We start from the raw sequence: 19,637 nt of genomic DNA on the forward strand, positions 1-19,637 counted from the left end.
TTCCACACTGTCTGTACACCTTTGTCCTTGAACCAGCAATCATTATGGTCGTGTGTTGTTCTGCCGCAGCGATAGCACTTCACTGGTCCGTATGACATTTCATTTGTGCCATATTCTTGCGGTCTCCGTTGTATCTCTGCAGCGCCCCGTGTGGCTGCTTCGTGTGATAATGCAATGCTGAAAGCCTTGTCCAGCGTAAGATCCTTTTCTGATAGAAGCCGTTTCTGGGTTCCTTCACTTTGAAGCCCACACACAAACTTGTCCCTTAAAGTATCTGCTAGTCCCGTTCCAAACTGGCAGTGTTTCGATAGCTTGCGCAGTTCCGTTAAATACTCAGCATTACTTTCATCTTTATGGTGGTTCCTTTTGTGAAACTTAAATCTTTCTGCTATCAGCAGCGGTGTGGGGTTTAAGTGGTCCTGTAGGATTGACACTATGTTTTCAAAATCCTTTTCTACTGGCTTCTCTGGGGTTACTAGGTTTCGTAGTAAGGCATACGTTTTTGCACCCATTGAATTCAACAATACCAGCGCTTTCCTGTCATCTGGCACTTCATTCGCCTTGCAGTATACTTCTATGGACGACATATGTCGAACGCAATCTTCGACTTCATTGTCGAACGCTGTGATACTGCCACTCTCCGGCATTTTTGGGTGTGGTTAGACTGGCTTAAAATGGCGTCTCCCGCGCTTTCCTTTCTTCCCCGCTGCGGTTTAAAATGGCGTCTCCCGCGCTGCTGCCAACGGCGGTCCTCGTGGCAAATGGCGACGCCCTGTGGGTTTCGTGCGCTGCTGCCAATGCCGCTCTCTGCGGTCCTCGTGGCAATGGCAGCGCCTCTCGTTTTCCTGCGCGCCTGTCTCTCCCGTTGACGCTGCTCGGCCCTTGAACCCCGGCTGCGCTCTGCTGTCTCTCGCCTTTCTCCCCCGTCGACGCTGCTCGGCCTTTTTTTGTGCCGCTCAGTCGGCTCTAGCCGCCGCTGTCCGGGAAGGGTCTGTGCAGTACCTGTTGCCAGCCCGTTTCGCTGGACCACAGTGACTGGAAAGCCAAGCCTGGCTCTCGACAGCCTCCCCTGCGATGCCCGTGCTTCTGGACTCGACCTCCTTCCACTGTTGTCCAGGAGCGAATCCCTGGGAGGTGATGCAGAGTTGCAGATAGGTTCGAATCTTTCTCGTCGCCAATGTTAGATCCGGGTATCTTAATGTTGTGTCCTTCAATAATCAGACAAAAGACTGCAGGGAATGATCAACAGGTGTTTACTGAATGAGGGTTCAAACTGCAACTGACTATACAGAGCACTACTCAGGGTTTATATACAGGTGTGGTCACTGCCGGTACTACAGGATACAGGAGCTGTAAAAAGTAGTTCTCCCCCTTAAAGGTACATACATTACACCAACCCTTGCCCACTACACCTCTGGGGTTTCTTTGGTGCACTTCGTGTCCTTTGTGTCCCATTGGAGGGACGGCCTTCCCTCTATGTCTGAGCTTCCGTCACTGACTGACCACATGAGGGACCCGATCCCTTTGGTCTGAAGGGCGGAACAGGAGGCAAAGGCAATGCTGCAAAAATATTATCAGATGGCATTTACTCCACCATTCACCCCAGGGAGTGGAGATTAGGAGCTTCGTTCAACTCCTTCACCCCGAGCATGGACACTAAGGAAAATCAAGTGATATGGGGATAGGGTGGAAAAGTGGAGTTGATGTCCCATGAGAACGACCCACCTGCTCTGCTAACCTCCACCTTCCCAGGGCAGGAGTTTCCACAATCCTATCTGCTTGGGCTTTGTCCAATCGATGACTGACCTGAGGACACATCCGGTTCAGGACAGGTGGAAAGCAGATGACCAGCAAAGACCAAAATGACAGACCCTCCAATAATACAGCACTGTCGGCCCAGATCATGTGCTCAAGCTTTAGTTTTGGTCTTGAACCCACAACTTCTGACACCAAGGCAAGGCTGCTACCAACCGAGCTAAGCTGACAGGACAGTATGAGATTTCTATCCAAAGCAGTAAAAGCTCTAAATCCTTGAGGTTCCCGCTATGCATCTGTGATAAAATGAGCTTAACGTGAGAGATGAACCCTATGGAGTCTGTATTTGCTTTCTCTTTACCTTTTTCCTTCCCTCTCTTTTTTTCTTTCTCGCTCCTTCCTTCCTTTCTCTCTTTCTTCCCTTATAAGGACATGTTGGGAATTGAACTGCAAGATCCTTGTGGAATTCTGGCAGCAGCATGTTTCAAGCCATTGGCTACCAGAGTGGAATTAATTGATCCCGTTCACTCGCTGTGCACTGTAGGATTTGCTGGGTTTTATCCACTATCTCCGTCATGGCCATTGAACGTTGCCAGTTATAATAAACTGAGGCAAGTCCAGGAATATTGAAATATTCTAAATCCTGAGGGAAAATAAGTTTTTGGAAAAGGGATGAATGTCAAAATATCTGAACAATGTTCTCAAATCTTGTGTTTGTTCTTAGCTGGGAATTTGGTTGGCTCCGGTTTAAAATAAATAAATAAATAAATAAAAAAGTAAAAATTTTTTACCCTACTTTCCTCTGCTCCCCGCCTCCTCCCTCCCTCCCCCCCCCCCCCCCCCCCCAATCAATTATCTTTCATCTCTAGTTGACTGGGCTTGAGACAGTGTATCCTGTGGTCCAGATGTCCATCCTCTCCTTCCAGAACACTAGACCTTGAGTGCAGGTCTCAAAGTGCCGTGACTACGCTGCATCGTCTGGGCGCTTTGATCTTGGTGACATGTGGTTATCGCAGGGTGCGGTCTTGTGCAATGAACATGAGGACATAAGAAATAGGAGCAGGAGTAGGCCATACGGCCCCTCGAGCCAATAAGATCATGGCTGATCTTCTACATCAATCCACTTTCCCACCCTATCCCCAGATCACTTGATTTTCCTTAGTGTCCATGCTTGGGGTGAAGGGGTTGAACGAAGCTCCTAATCTCCACTCTCTGGGGTGAATGGTGGAGTAAGTGTCATCTGATATTTTTGCAGCATTCCCTTTGCCTCCTGTTCCGCCCTTCAGACTAAAGGGATCGGGTCCCTCATAACCTTCAGGACTGAGGGGCAGGTTGCCGCCCTTTACCATGTGCAAAAACCGATGGGGTGGGATCGTGGCGTGAGGTATAAGCAAAGCAGTTTAAAGGTGATTTGAATTAAGAATAGCACAAGAGAAGGGTATTCATACACAATATTCGGGTGCGCTGATTTAAATGTCCTTTATGAAAGGAAACCTGCCGCCCTTACTCGGTCTGGCTTGTTTGTGACTCCAGTCCCCCACACATGTGATTGGCTCCTTACTGCCCTCTGAACCGGTTCAAGAAGAAGGCCCACCACCACTGTCTTGGATGGGCCATAAATGCCAGCCTTGCCAGCAATGCCTACCTACCAAGAATGAATATTAAAATGTAATTTATTTTTCCTCATGCCAATATGCTAAATAAGATTGATGAAAATAGGTGATAGATCTGTTGGATTGACCAGGATAGTACCATTGCCATTTCTCATTGATACTGATGAGTGTCATGAGGATGTTCTAGTGTCCTGAGATGATTGCCTGACCCTTTCTTAATGTCTCCCCCTCACTATATCTACTTCCTCTCATCAGCTCTATGGCCTGCTGTACCTCTTCTCCATAGAAAAGCACTGACGTGCCCAGTGGAGTAGTGAGCAGTAGGTTCATCCTCTTGCTGTTCACACCACAAGTCTCAAACTGTGTGCGGGGAGTGGAGAGGCACGGCCACAGATGAGGGATGCTCTCAACAGGCAGACTGTGGCGTGGAGCTGCTACAGTGAATCTCTCCGAAACTAGCTACACTGTCTAGTTACTGCTAGCTGTTTCTGCAGCTTGCATGGATATGTATTACGGTCTGGGAAATGTTCACACCTTGGTGCACAGGCAGAGTCGTGCACATTTCAGTAAGGCCATAGTCTATCTGATTTGATTTTGGTTGCTGCCATTGTACTTGGAAGGTGGCTATCTAACCGATCATGCCCAGTATTTAACACAGATTAATGAACCAAGTCATCCCATTCAAGTGCAACATGCTATGGGATTGATGTCTTTTTTTAGAGCAGTGGGGTTGACTTGACAGTTGCGTCTTGGATTAAGATGTGGGTCAGGTCTGAGAGGAGCAGGTCTAATGATTCTTTATAGTCTCTGATGGACAACTCTGTGGGTCAACACCTCCAATTGCGGGTTTATGTTTGACTCTACATTCGGTTTGCCAGTCAGTGTGAAGCCAACAGAGTTACTGAGCTAGTCAGAGGCTCCATGATGGAGTTTTCCTGTGTAAGAAGTGTGCGACCAGTTTCTTTACTCGGTGGTTAGAATGTGGCACTCGCTACCACAAGGACTAATTGAGGTGAATAGCACAGATGCATTTAAGAGGAGGCTAGATAAGCACATGAGGGAGAAAGGACTAGAAGGATATGCTGATTAATTTTTATAGATGAAGTAGAGTGAGAGGAGGCTTGTGTGGAGCATAAACCAATTGGGCTGAATGGCCTGTTTCTGTGCTGTAAATTCTATGCAATTCAAGGATTCTATGTTGAAGCTTAGTACAGAAGTGTGTGTTTGTTGTGACATTTCAAGGAGGATTGTGAAGTCTGTAATTTCTGTCAATGTTCTGTTCACATTGGATACTGTTCATTTACCTGTTTAATGTTAAATGAACTTATCTGTTGGTTTATAACCTGGCCCTCTGTTTGGTGCAGTGTATGTTTGATTGCACGCTGGCATATGATTTATTTCAGTAAGCTGGAGTATAGTACAAGAGTCCTCTGTTTGAACTCGGGGTCTCGCTATATTTGCCTAGATATTGGGCAGATAAAGGCACATTCTGTTGTAAGGAACATGAGGTCCACTCACTGGAGTAGCCAATAATACTGAACTTGAAGAGAATATTTAGCGTAAAAAACCCCAAATGGGCTTCAATCTGATCAGGCCGTCTCCCTAGTTGGAACCTGGGAGGAGACCTCTACAGTGTGAGCAGCAGATGTTTCCAGCAGCACTGGTGGTGGGATGCAACAGACTAAGCTGGTAGTTCCTTCTCTTGTAAAACCCGCAACCATTTTGCTTCATATTATAAGCCATCTTTGTTTGCTGTTAGAATATTCCAAACCAAAAGGAAGAAATGTCAATCTCTTCTAGCCCAGCACTGTTCCAAAGATCTGTGGTCCTACACTCCCAGCATGGAGCCGCGTCCACAGAATTCCTGGTCAGAGAATCGGAATGCAATGATGTGACCTTATCTCTGACCTATGCTCACTGAGTTTGGCTTCCTTACTGTGTGTGTGGCATCACTGAATTACCCAAAGCAGCCAATATGGCAACTTGACCGCAGCAAGGGGAATGGGTTAAAGCTATATTTGACAATTAACTCAACGCCTTTCTTGATTACTCCTTCCACCCATCACTACTCCTCCACTTACCTTCTCTTGTGCTGTCATCCCAGACTTGATTCCCTCATGGACAGCACAATTGGAGACAAAAGTAGGGTGTGAAAAGGTTGATTTCAGGCAGAAAATAAAGAAATATCACCGAGCTTGATCAGTTTTTGGGATTAGATCGCCAAGGTAGGTTGTGAGGCAAGTGGCTTAAATCTCCAAAGTAGAAGGTAGCATCTTGAAGAGAAACACATTATTGGATAAGCAGCTAGTTGAATGGGAAGGTGGACTGATGAACCTTTTGGTCTCTTCCAGCCTTGAGATTTTCTATGTACTAGCTGATCCCTTGGTTAGTCGAGACGATTTTGAATTTTTCAGATGAAGCCAGGTTGGAGGGTAGAGGATAATTGAGTTAATGTGGCAGAGTTGGAGATGGGGTTGCTGTGGATGTAAAACGTAGTCTGGGTGTGGGGTGCTTATTGTAAAAAGGGAATTGAAATGGGGTAGGTGTAGCCTGTGAGGGCCGGCGGGGGGGGGGGGGGGGGGGGGGTAGGAAGGATTGGCAATCTAAGTAGGTTGGAACTGGAAATGCAGTGGGGCAGGGGGAGGAAAAAGTTTGAAATTTTGCTCAGTGATAAAGGGTTGAGGCCTAAGATCTTGCTCAGTGGAGGTGCAGATTATAGGCCACAAACAATTAGTTCCGGGGGGTGGGGGCGGGTGGCCACAATTCTGCTCCATGGGTCATGGGTTGATGTGCTGCTAACTTGATGAGTGAGGGAAGGGGTTGAGAGTTGAAGTGCTGTGGTTTGGGGCAATGAGGAGAGCCAAGTTCCTGCTCGGTTGTTGGGGAGGGGAGCAGTTTGGGGACAAATTTCATCTCGCTTGAGGTATGGGATGGTGTCCAAAGCCCTCACATTATTCATCCCTTGCATTCGCCTGTGGGCTGTCACACAACGTTAGGTCTGCCTCTGTTTCAATCACTACAGGTGCAGTACTGTTCGTATTGAGACCACCCATTGTTTTTAGTATATAATAATGGATTCCAGCTATGCCCAGCACAGGAGGTGCTGAGACAATCCCAGGTATTTCCTCACTGGAAGAGAGAGAAAATTGGAGTAATTCTGGCAATTGTCTGGGAGAAACCCTTTAAACAGGAGGCTGGTTCTAATCCCATCTAGCTACAGCAGGAGCAACTGTTCATAGTTTTAAGAAATATTTAAAAAAAATAATTTTGTTCTTTCAGATCAAGACGCCCAGGTCCAGTTCCCACTGCAAATCTTCGCATAGACTCTCCCATGCCAGTTATCCCTCATCAAAAGGTAAGATCAGTGCCGCATTATTCAGTTAATGATGGCTCTGCAGTCAATACACTCTCACTTTCTTATTCCCTGCCTTGTAATTTCTTAGCCCTGTGGCCAAAGTGGTGTAATTGTCTGTGTATGACTTATCTCTGAGGACGTGAATCTCTTGTGTAGAGCGTATCTCTGTTTACATGGTGCCCATTACCAGGATTTTTTTAATTGTCTTGTGGAGGCTAGCTCCTGTGCAAGATACAACAGTCATTGGCGACATCATTTTGCGCAGAATTCACACCTGAAAGGTGATGGTCAAGGCCGCCCCGGTGGTATGTTTGTGCAGCAACTGAAGGGACGATTTCAGAGAAGGAAGATGGAAAAATGTGCCCTCTCCACTTAAACCTTGCCTTACTCAGACTGACTATTAACCATAGACATGTTAAAGGAGCACCACTACAAAGGCAAAATACTGCAGATGCTGGAAATCTGAAATGTAAACAGAAATTGCTGAAAATACTCAGCTGGCCAGGCAGCATCTGTGGAGAGAGAAACAGAGTTAACGTTTCAGGTTGATGATCTTGCGGACAAGATATGTTTTGATGTGATTTATGTTGTTGTCTTGACTATTCATAAGCAAAGGGCTGTTTGCCAAGCACGGTTAGGAATGTGACACCCTTAAAGTAGGTTCCTAATCAATTTCACTAAATTAGCTAATTAACTTAAGCATCCAACCACTGAGACAATTGTGTTTTCCATAATTATGGTGTAAATATAACCGGGAATGAACATCTTGAAACCTCCCACCTTTTAGCAGTTAAGATTCAGCAGAAATGATCAGAAATTCTATTGCTACAACGGTTGATGCCGCAGGGGTCACTATCTCTGAGTCGCAGTTCCCAAGCTTGATCCGTGCTGAGCCAACTGACCCTACCTGTGGGAGCGGTGACGGTGCTACAGTCATCCGCAGCACCCGGGGTTAGGGGAAGGGTAATTGGCCAGGCTGCTTGTACCCGATGGCTACACAGCGACGCTCGCAGAAGTGCATGCGTGTGGCCATCAGTTGGCTCTGGCGCTCGGCTGTGATGCCTTTCACAGTTGGTCAGACTTACCGTCAAGGCTTGCACGTGAATAATGACCACTTGGGCGAGGGCAGTCGACCCCCGTGGAACCGTGTACCGTAAGGGAGTTAATAACCCCCCTACAAGCAGGGTAAGAATTGGAGCGATTGAAGAAGAGTAGAAGAAATTCTACTATTAACACTAAACTTAAAATCTGCCTGGTCTTTGCAATAACTTTTCCTGAGTGGAACAGAAGAAGCTGCCTCCTGGAGATTCACCGTATGGGACCTGTGCCTTCAGCTGCTGTAATGTGTTACCTCCTCAGTGAATCTAGTCCCAATAGATGGGAAGCACTGGGAAGAATTGAACACCAGCCTCCCGCCAAAGATCCTCTGAGCAAAGTGACGCACGGCATGGATTTTCTCCCAGCGCACCGACTCTCTATGCTGCAAACTGATTGATTCTTCTAGTAATTGAACACTTTTTGTGAATTGAAACCTTCTGAATATTAATCATCCCCAAAAAAGCAGAAATGGGAGCACACGAGAGTTGAGAATCATGCACAGCAGAGGGAGTTCATTTCAGAGAGCGAGCATTGAGCGAAGGTGGGCTGGAGATATTCAGAACTAATTTAGAGGACTGCAGTAACTGTCCCAACATTGCACTGTTTCATCTGCTCTGCCAGTGGAGACTGAACAGTCTCTCCAAACTCAGCGAGTCAGACCAACATTAAACCCTGGGAATTGGATTTGCTGCTTTCTAGTTGTGAGATGCTCTTTGCCTGGACTGCCCTGTACCTTTCGCTGTTCGCAACACCGGGCAATCTAGTGATTGGACACAGGAGGTCCATTCCAATCAATGCAGAACTTTCAAACTGGTTCTGTGATTTATATATTCACTGCATGATTGGGCAATGGAGAGTGTGTGTCGGTAAAAGTAATGGAGGATTGAGATAGTTAAACTGTGAACTTGAGTGATGACTCCAGAGATTTGGGAGTTTTTTTTTTCAATTGTTACCCAAGCCAGTGGTGGAATCCAATATTTTTATAATGATCTGATGACATTATCAAGGCTTTCTGAAGGGAAAGTGTGTTTCTCTGCATAGTCACGTTGTGCTAAATGTCCAGAAGGGGGACTGGGTCCCACAGTGGGTTCAACGCTGACCTTTCATACTGGAGATCAAATCCAAATCCGACTAGAAGCCTTCTTTCCACTGGCTGTAGGAGCCCGACATGAAAGGATTTGAGCAGTCTCGGCCCAGCTCTCGGCAAAGCTGGCACTAACTGACCATCTGTGTAAGGCATCGTGCTATTTGGGGAAAGCTAAAATTCAGTAAAGGGTGATCATTGTAATTTGGGGCTCATGGACACAGTTTGGACAGTGGGGGCATCTTTGCTCTGCATCGAACAGGCCTGCCCCTGATTTGGGTTTACTTGATGAAACTTGGATGCCTAAAATGGAGTTTTCCATTCCCCAGTGCCAACATCGCTGACCTTGAGAATCACAGAAGGATTCTCTCTGCTATCCTGCTTGATGCTTTTAAAAGCGGTATTTCCAGACAAGCCGACAGCAGACATTCTGTGGAGAACTTCTTTGATGTGGCAATCTTAAATTCCTCTCAGCAAGGCCATCAGTGAGGGCATTACTCACTGCCTGTTCAGCCCAATCATGGTGGAGGAATCGCAGTAAGAAAATAAGCATGGAAAAAGTCCATTTGTCTCATCATTCATAACACAGGCTATTAGTAAGCTCCCTCCTGGGTTCTGTCTCCTGGCGAGAGATTCTGCAAAGCCTCTCCCTGTCCCACGAGACTAGCAAAACCGCTCAGTACCCATCTAATCTTAAACTATTTGTGCTTGGCCAGTTCTCAATTCAATTCAATTCAATTCAATTTTATTTGTCATATATGCAGTAGACGTGTGTACTGCACAATGAAATGTTGATTTTTACGAGTCCTCCCAACATTGGAATAAATATGGCTTAATGATAAAAATACTAATAGAAAGACAGTAATAATAAATAAAACAACAGTAATAAATAATAAATTAATCGTTCATGAGTCTTATGGCCTGGGGGTAGCAGCTGTTTCGAAACCTGTTGGTACGAGACCGTATGCTTCGGTATCTCTTACCGGACGGGAGCAGGGCGAAGAGGTTGTGGCTGGGGTGGCTCGCGTCTTTGATGATTCTCAGGGCCTTCCCCCGGCACCTCTCGGGGTAGATATCCTGCACAGCAGGTAGTTTAATTCCTATAGTGTGTTGTGCAGCTTTCACTACCATCTGTAGAGCCTTGCGGTCTGTGGCGGTGCAGTTGCCATACCAGGTAGTGATGCAGCCGGACAGGATACTCTCGATGGTGCACCGGTAGAAGTTGGTGAGAATCTGGGGGGCCATTCCAAATTCTCCTCACTGATGTGATGTTTCATTGGTCCTAACTGCTCAGGAGAAATCCTCTGCCACAAAGCGTTCAAGGGTCTGTACATTCATGGATCTGTACTTGCCCTTCTAGGCTTCTGTTGCTAACCAGAATTATCCAGCTCCTTAAGAGAATAATGGGGAGTTGCCCACAAAATGGCTGCTACCAGGCTGCATCTAACCAAGAGGGGAAACTGAGTCAAGGGCGTCCTTCTGCCATTGTGCTTTTGGCTTGTGGCGGCTGCGATGGAATTGCTGTTGCTGTCTGTATACAGGTTCAAGAGAGAATGCTTTCAGTCGCATGTCTTAATCAAAATCATTTTCTGCATTCACACTGATCTTGCTGATAATGAGCTTTGTTGATGTGTAAATCTGTCTAACTTTATAAAAATTGACATATTTGGTTGCCTAATCCTACTTTAAAATGACTTTCTTCCCTATTTTTAGGTTCTCCTGCCCTCTTTCACCCTCGCCCCCTAAACCCTCTGTCCTGCCCTCTTTCACCCTCGCCCCCTAAACCCTCTGTCCTGCCCTCTTTTACCCTCGCCCCCTAAACCCTCTGTCCTGCCCTCTTTTACCCTCGCCCCCTAAACCCTCTGTCCTGCCCTCTTTTACCCTCGCCCCCTAAACCCTCTGTCCTGTCCTCTTTTACCCTCGCCCCTAAACCCTCTGTCCTGCCCTCTTTTACCCTCGCCCCTAAACCCTCTGTCCTGCCCTCTTTTACCCTCGCCCCTAAACCCTCTGTCCTGCCCTCTTTTACCCTCGCCCCTAAACCCTCTGTCCTGCCCTCTTTCACCCTCGCCCCTAAACCCTCTGTCCTGCCCTCTTTTACCCTTGCCCCTAAACCCTCTGTCCTGCCCTCTTTTACCCTCGCCCCCTAAACCCTCTGTCCTGCCCTCTTTTACCCTCGCCCCTAAACCCTCTGTCCTGCCCTCTTTTACCCTCGCCCCCTAAACCCTCTGTCCTGCCCTCTTTTACCCTCGCCCCTAAACCCTCTGTCCTGCCCTCTTTTACCCTCGCCCCCTAAACCCTCTGTCCTGTCCTCTTTTACCCTCGCCCCCTAAACCCTCTGTCCTGCCCTCTTTTACCCTCACCCCCTAAACCCTCTGTCCTGCCCTCTTTTACCCTCGCCCCCTAAACCCTCTGTCCTGCCCTCTTTTACCCTCGCCCCCTAAACCCTCTGTCCTGTCCTCTTTTACCCTCGCCCCCTAAACCCTCTGTCCTACCCTCTTTTACCCTCGCCCCCTAAACCCTCTGTCCTGTCCTCTTTTGGCTTCCCCCTAAACCCTCTGTCCTACCCTCTTTTACCGTCGCCCCCTAAACCCTCTGTCCTGTCCTCTTTTGGCTTCCCCCTAAACCCTCTGTCCTGCCCTCTTTTACCCTCGCCCCCTAAACCCTCTGTCCTGCCCTCTTTTACCCTCGCCCCCTAAACTCTCTGTCCTGTCCTCTTTTACCCTCGCCCCCTAAACCCTCTGTCCTGCCCTCTTTTACCCTCGCCCCCTAAACCCTCTGTCCTGCCCTCTTTTACCCTCGCCCCCTAAACCCTCTGTCCTGTCCTCTTTTGGCTTCCCCCTAAACCCTCTGTCCTACCCTCTTTTACCGTCGCCCCCTAAACCCTCTGTCCTGTCCTCTTTTGGCTTCCCCCTAAACCCTCTGTCCTGCCCTCTTTTACCCTCGCCCCCTAAACCCTCTGTCCTGTCCTCTTTTACCGTCGCCCCCAAACCCTCTGTCCTGTCCTCTTTTACCCTTGCCCCTTAAACCCTGTCCTGCCCTCTTTCACCCTCGCCCCCTAAACCCTCTGTCCTGCCCTCTTTTACCCTCGCCCCCTAAACCCTCTGTCCTACCCTCTTTTACCCTCACCCCTTAAACCCTGTCCTGCCCTCTTTTACCCTCGCCCCCTAAACCCTCTGTCCTGCCCTCTTTTACCCTCGCCCCCTAAACCCTCTGTCCTACCCTCTTTTACCCTCGCCCCCTAAACCCTCTGTCCTACCCTCTTTTACCCTCGCCCCCTAAACCCTCTGTCCTACCCTCTTTTACCCTCACCCCTAAACCCTCTGTCCTGCCCTCTTTCACCCTCGCCCCCTAAACCCTCTGTCCTGTCCTCTTTTACCCTCGCCCCCTAAACTCTCTGTCCTGCCCTCTTTTACCCTCACCCCCTAAACCCTCTGTCCTGTCCTCTTTTACCCTCGCCCCCTAAACCCTCTGTCCTGTCCTCTTTTACCCTCGCCCCTAAACCCTCTGTCCTGCCCTCTTTTACCCTCGCCCCCTAAACCCTCTGTCCTGCCCTCTTTTACCCTCGCCCCTAAACCCTCTGTCCTGCCCTCTTTTACCCTCGCCCCCTAAACCCTCTGTCCTGCCCTCTTTTACCCTCGCCCCTAAACCCTCTGTCCTGCCCTCTTTTACCCTCGCCCCCTAAACCCTCTGTCCTGTCCTCTTTTACCCTCGCCCCCTAAACCCTCTGTCCTGTCCTCTTTTACCCTCGCCCCTAAACCCTCTGTCCTGCCCTCTTTTACCCTCGCCCCCTAAACCCTCTGTCCTGTCCTCTTTTACCCTCGCCCCTAAACCCTCTGTCCTGCCCTCTTTTACCCTCGCCCCCTAAACCCTCTGTCCTGTCCTCTTTTACCCTCGCCCCCTAAACCCTCTGTCCTGCCCTCTTTTACCCTCGCCCCTAAACCCTCTGTCCTGCCCTCTTTTACCCTCGCCCCCTAAACCCTCTGTCCTGTCCTCTTTTACCCTCACCCCCTAAACCCTCTGTCCTGTCCTCTTTTGCCCTCCCCCTAAACCCTCTGTCCTGTCCTCTTTTACCCTCGCCCCCTAAACCCTCTGTCCTGTCCTCTTTTACCCTCGCCCCCTAAACCCTCTGTCCTGTCCTCTTTTTTACCCTCGCCCCCTAAACCCTCTGTCCTGTCCTCTTTTACCCTCACCCCCTAAACCCTCTGTCCTGTCCTCTTTTGCCCTCCCCCTAAACCCTCTGTCCTGTCCTCTTTTACCCTCGCCCCCTAAACCCTCTGTCCTGTCCTCTTTTACCCTCGCCCCCTAAACCCTCTGTCCTGTCCTCTTTTTTACCCTCGCCCCCTAAACCCTCTGTCCTGTCCTCTTTTACCCTCGCCCCTAAACCCTCTGTCCTGCCCTCTTTTACCCTCGCCCCCTAAACCCTCTGTCCTGTCCTCTTTTACCCTCGCCCCTAAACCCTCTGTCCTGCCCTCTTTTACCCTCGCCCCCTAAACCCTCTGTCCTGTCCTCTTTTACCCTCGCCCCTAAACCCTCTGTCCTGTCCTCTTTTACCCTCGCCCCCTAAACCCTCTGTCCTGCTCTCTTTTACCCTCGCCCCCTAAACCCTCTGTCCTGCCCTCTTTTACCCTCGCCCCCTAAACCCTCTGTCCTGCCCTCTTTTACCCTCGCCCCCTAAACCCTCTGTCCTGTCCTCTTTTACCCTCGCCCCCTAAACCCTCTGTCCTGCCCTCTTTTACCCTCGCCCCCTAAACCCTCTGTCCTGCCCTCTTTTACCCTCGCCCCCTAAACCCTCTGTCCTGTCCTCTTTCACCCTCGCCCCCTAAACCCTCTGTCCTGCTCTCTTTTACCCTCGCCCCCTAAACCCTCTGTCCTGCCCTCTTTTACCCTCGCCCCTAAACCCTCTGTCCTGCCCTCTTTTACCCTCGCCCCCTAAACCCTCTGTCCTGCCCTCTTTTACCCTCGCCCCCTAAACCCTCTGTCCTGCCCTCTTTTACCCTCGCCCCCTAAACCCTCTGTCCTGCCCTCTTTTACCCTCGCCCCCTAAACCCTCTGTCCTGCCCTCTTTTACCCTCGCCCCCTAAACCCTCTGTCCTGTCCTCTTTTACCCTCGCCCCCTAAACCCTCTGTCCTGCCCTCTTTTACCCTCGCCCCCTAAACCCTCTGTCCTGCCCTCTTTTACCCTTGCCCCCTAAACCCTCTGTCCTGCCCTCTTTTACCCTCGCCCCCTAAACTCTCTGTCCTGTCCTCTTTTACCCTCGCCCCCTAAACCCTCTGTCCTACCCTCTTTTACCCTCGCCCCCTAAACCCTCTGTCCTGTCCTCTTTTACCGTCGCCCCCTAAACCCTCTGTCCTGTCCTCTTTTGGCTTCCCCCTAAACCCTCTGTCCTGCCCTCTTTTACCCTCGCCCCCTAAACCCTCTGTCCTGCCCTCTTTTACCCTCGCCCCCTAAACCCTCTGTCCTGCCCTCTTTTGCCCTCCCCCTAAACCCTCTGTCCTACCCTCTTTTACCCTCGCCCCCTAAACCCTCTGTCCTGCCCTCTTTTACCCTCGCCCCCTAAACCCTCTGTCCTGTCCTCTTTTACCCTCGCCCCCTAAACCCTCTGTCCTGCCCTCTTTTACCCTCGCCCCTAAACCCTCTGTCCTGTCCTCTTTTACCCTCGCCCCCTAAACCCTCTGTCCTGTCCTCTTTCACCCTCGCCCCCTAAACCCTCTGTCCTGCCCTCTTTTACCCTCGCCCCCTAAACCCTCTGTCCTGTCCTCTTTTACCCTCGCCCCCTAAACCCTCTGTCCTGCCCTCTTTTACCCTCGCCCCCTAAACCCTCTGTCCTACCCTCTTTTACCCTCGCCCCTTAAACCCTGTCCTGCCCTCTTTCACCCTCGCCCCCTAAACCCTCTGTCCTGTCCTCTTTTACCCTCGCCCCCTAAACCCTCTGTCCTGCCCTCTTTTACCCTCGCCCCCTAAACCCTCTGTCCAGCCCTCTTTTACCCTCGCCCCTTAAACCCTGTCCTGCCCTCTTTCACCCTCGCCCCCTAAACCCTCTGTCCTGTCCTCTTTTACCCTCGCCCCCTAAACCCTCTGTCCTGCCCTCTTTTACCCTCGCCCCCTAAACTCTCTGTCCTGCCCTCTTTTACCCTCGCCCCCTAAACCCTCTGTCCTGCCCTCTTTTACCCTCGCCCCCTAAACCCTCTGTCCTGCCCTCTTTTACCCTCGCCCCTAAACCCTCTGTCCTGCCCTCTTTTACCCTCGCCCCCTAAACCCTCTGTCCTGTCCTCTTTTACCCTCGCCCCCTAAACCCTCTGTCCTGTCCTCTTTTACCCTCGCCCCCTAAACCCTCTGTCCTGTCCTCTTTTACCCTCGCCCCTAAACCCTCTGTCCTGCCCTCTTTTACCCTCGCCCCCTAAACCCTCTGTCCTGTCCTCTTTTACCCTCGCCCCTAAACCCTCTGTCCTGCCCTCTTTTACCCTCGCCCCCTAAACCCTCTGTCCTGTCCTCTTTTACCCTCGCCCCCTAAACCCTCTGTCCTGTCCTCTTTTACCCTCGCCCCCTAAACCCTCTGTCCTGCCCTCTTTTACCCTCGCCCCTAAACCCTCTGTCCTGCCCTCTTTTACCCTCGCCCCCTAAACCCTCTGTCCTGCCCTCTTTTACCCTCGCCCCCTAAACCCTCTGTCTTGTCCTCTTTTACCCTCGCCCCCTAAACCCTCTGTCCTGTCCTCTTTTACCCTCGCCCCCTAAACCCTCTGTCCTGCCCTCTTTTACCCTCGCCCCCTAAACCCTCTGTCCTGCCCTCTTTTACCCTCGCCCCCTAAACCCTCTGTCCTGTCCTCTTTTACCCTCGCCCCTAAACCCTCTGTCCTGTCCTCTTTTACCCTCGCCCCCTAAACCCTCTGTCCTGTCCTCTTTTACCCTCGCCCCCTAAACCCTCTGTCCTGCCCTCTTTTACCCTCACCCCTTAAACCCTGTTTTGCCCTCTTTTTTTACCCTCGCCCCCTAAACCCTCTGTCCTGTCCTCTCTTACCCTCCCCCTAAACCCTCTATCCTACCCTCTTTTATCCTTGCCCCTTAAACCCTCTGTCCTGCCCTCTCTTACCCTCCCCCTAAACGTTCTGTGCCGCTCACAAATCCTTGACTCGAAGATATTGCAGTCGGCAGTGGCTCCTCATTGGGCATTAGGAGAGGCAGACAAGGGCCCTACGCCCAATCCGCTCTGGGCTTTAATTCTCTCTTCTCCTGGCATGCCCCGTGTGTTGAAATTATGCAGTTGTCTCTGTCTGTCTCCCTTTCTCCCTCTCTCTGAGTTATGAATATGATATTGGATCCGACTTTTTTTAAATGGGGGAAGACGGCAAACTAGGAAACGGGCTCCAACTTCAGAAGGTTCGATGCCATCCTGCGTCGTTTCCACGAGTCTCCATTTGCGGTTTCGAATGAGGTCACAGCACCACCTTGGGACAACTGGTAGAAATCCCTCTTGACTCCCACTTGGGCCTTTACAAAACCATTGCGGTAATCCCTTAATCCTTTCGAATTTAACAAGAGCGCTACAGACAGTTTGTTGGTTCGTGCTGGTACACCCCCCGCCACACACACACACACACACACAATCGAAAAATAATCTTTGAAGAAGTTTCCTTGGGATTGGACCGCTTGCTGATTTCTGTTTCTTTTCTTAGCTAGGCCTTTAGAGGAAAGGTTTTGACCCTTTGTTACTGTACATTAACTGGTGAGATGCTACAGCTCTTTGTAGTTTGTATAGAAGGAGTGGACGATGCTCTATATTTTACGCTTACTATTTCCTCCTAATTAAAGGGGCATGGCTTTGTTGGACAAGAAATCTGGCAACTTTTTTTTTTGCCTGTAAAGAGAAAGAAGTCACGCTACACAATTGTACCTCGCACAGGTGACCGTACAATTCCATTCCATTGAGTCTCGTGCTTGGTAAAATCATCTTTTCCCCCAATTGTTTACAGTTTTTTCCCCTTGACACGGTGCTCTGGATTCTCACGGTTTGTTGGCGCGGTGCTGGCACAACACTGTGAGGGTGGGCATTGTCACCGACTCCACCATCCTCCCGCTCCAGTAAGAGATGATGCATCCCGCTTTTCGATTCCCGTGTGCAGGTGGTGCTGAACAACTGTTAAAACACAAACCTTATCAACAGGCCCCCACCCTTAAAAATTGTAACAGTACTTTTACATTTTTTTTGCCTCATCAGTTCTCATTTGAAGCCTGATGGTGCAACTGGTGGAAATCCAGTTTGACTCTTTCGCCAGACTATTGCATTAATCCCTTAATCCTTTCAAATTTAACAAGACCTCTGCACACAGCTCGTTAATGTGTGTGTGTGTGCGCGCGCACACACACGTGCTTGATTGGCACTCCATCCACCACCTTAAACATTCACTCCCTCCACCACCGGCGCACCGTGGCTGCAGTGTGTACCATCTACAAGATGCACTGCAGCAACTCGCCAAGGCTTCTTCGGTAGCACCTCCCAAACCCGCGACCTCTTCCACCTAGAAGGACAAGGGCAGCAGGCGCATGGGAACACCATCACCTCCAAGTTCCCCTCCAAGTCACACACCATCCTGGCTTGGAAATATATCGCCGATCCTTCATCGTCACTGGGTCAAAATCCTGGAACTTCCTCCCTAACAGCACTGTGGGAGCACCTTCACCACACGGACTGCAGCGGTTCAAGAAGGCGGCTCACCACCACCTTCTCAAGGGTAACTAGGGATGGGCAATAAATGCTGGCCTTTCCAGCGATGCCCACATCCCATAAATGAATAAAGACACAGACACAGTCACACACAACACACACTGATAAATCCACAGATGATTCTACTGTGCATCCTAATCCAGCTCCCTTAGACCGTCAGGTTTAGTGTCTCCTCCCAGTCAGTAGTGCAGTGACAACACTAACAATGTAATCTACCCCACACACTTTCCATCGGGATTTCCTAAATCAGCTTCTTCTGACATCCCTGTCAAAGCTGTGCAGCTGGAATGATTCAGCTTTTAGAGAACATTCCCAAACCTCCCATCAATGTCCTTAAAACAGCTGCCCATTTGGTACACCCTTGACAAGGCTGCATGTGGTGAGGGAACGGCTTGGCACAGTGGGTCAGCAGACCATCGGCATTCTCCATCAGACACTTCCAATGCAGCCCAGATAACCAGCCATTTGCCGTTGGATGCTGGTTTATAACGTGACAATGTCTGTGCTGACATTCAGCCCCCCTAGCTGTCTCCCCTGAAGGCCCCATATTGGCACGGCATGTGAAAGAAGCAGAACTGGAGTCACTCCAAGTTCCAAGTGTAAACAAAGCAGGACGACTTCTTCATTCAGTTTATAACACTAGTGTTGAGATAGCTATTGGGTCACTACAACTGGCCTGGTGCAGCCTCTGGCCAGAGGGGCTAAAGCCAGCCTAGGCTCCTGATTGCTTTCCAGTGACCCCTTGTTTGTGGGGGTTGTTGGGTGATGACTGGCTGTCATGTCCTTCACAGTCGAATCACCAACCAACACTGACCACCTAGCCTCGCCTGTGAAGAATGGCCTCACGAATGAGCTAGCAGACCGTGACCACTGCCTGTGGAACCTATGCCCCTTCCCCAAAGATCAACATCTTCCAGGAGAGAAAGGAGTAAACTGGGAGCCGGGGAAGGAATTGCGGTTTCAAGTGCATTGATAGCAAGGTCCTGCCTTCCTGTGGTTCAGGAACCTTCTCCACTTACAATGCAAGGTGACTGCACAAACCTTAAGGAGGAAGAACAACATGGCTGCAGCCACTCCATGTCTCTTGGTGTTTTCCTGGACCTTGAGCCGAGAGCTGTGATGGGTTTGGATTAATTCAAACGTTGGTAATTCACTCTGTTCAGTGGACAATACACACGAGACCTTCGGTAATATTCCTTCAATGAAATCATTCCAATTTTCCTATGCATCCAATTTCTATGGCCAGGCAGTGGCCCAGAACAGAACTGGAATCACTGGGTGCGAGTAGAAACACTCTCTCTCTCATTTCAAGGATGCCTGCTCGAGGGTTGGGTGCAACTTCCCAGAAATTGTAGAGTGTAATTGAATAGTCATGGAATTGGAAGAGAAATGGCAGGATGGGATTCAACACATTGTGTAAGGCCATGAGTCTACATGGAAGAAGCAAGCATGTCGCTTGCGTGTTAACTGGTAGAGTGCTTGAGGTAGCAGCAGGGTAGAGATCTGGGGGTTCTGGTGGCGAGGTCATGAAAAAAGTCTGTTCACTGTTAAGAATTAGTGAAGAAAGCAAATAAAATGTTGGGATGTACAGCTAAGGGCATTACTATTCAGTCTAAGGTGGCGATGACGAAGCTGTACCTGGACTTGAAGGGGCCTCCTATAGAGTACGGTGTACAGTTCTGGTCATATTGTAGGAAAGATGGAGACTTATTGGAGGGCATTCAAAGGAGGGCTGCAAGGCTGGTTCCTGAACTTTGCGGGCTGCGTTCTGTGGCAAGGTTGCCCATCCTGGGGCTCGACTCTCTGAAGAGGAGGATGAGGTGGGATTTGATGGGTGTCTATGATTTACATGGGGGTGGCGAATTTTGATCCAGAACAGTTCTGTTGGTCACAGGATTCAAGGACTCTGGTTCACAGTTTAAACTATGGTGTCAAAGGAAAATAGGAAATTTGGGCAATGTTTTTCAGTAAGAGGGAGATAGAATTGTGGGTTAGGTAACCAGCAGGATAAT

General features: G+C 49.7%; 1 protein-coding gene across 1 annotated transcript in view; it reads left to right on the plus strand.

Annotated features, from left to right (window-relative positions):
- The window catches only part of ldb3a (LIM domain binding 3a), a 210,520-nt gene that overhangs the window by 70,330 nt on the left and 120,553 nt on the right, over nucleotides 1–19,637 (plus strand). Inside the window, exon 4 of the mRNA XM_085970260.1 lies at nucleotides 6,648–6,723. Coding sequence (XP_085826386.1) covers nucleotides 6,648–6,723 — 76 coding nt within the window. The remainder of the gene's footprint in view (nucleotides 1–6,647; nucleotides 6,724–19,637) is intronic.

The sequence above is a fragment of the Somniosus microcephalus genome, chromosome 29, assembly GCF_052327205.1.
Source record: "Somniosus microcephalus isolate GS21.2 chromosome 29, FLI_Smic_1.0, whole genome shotgun sequence".
Classification (NCBI taxonomy): Eukaryota; Metazoa; Chordata; class Chondrichthyes; order Squaliformes; family Somniosidae; genus Somniosus; species Somniosus microcephalus.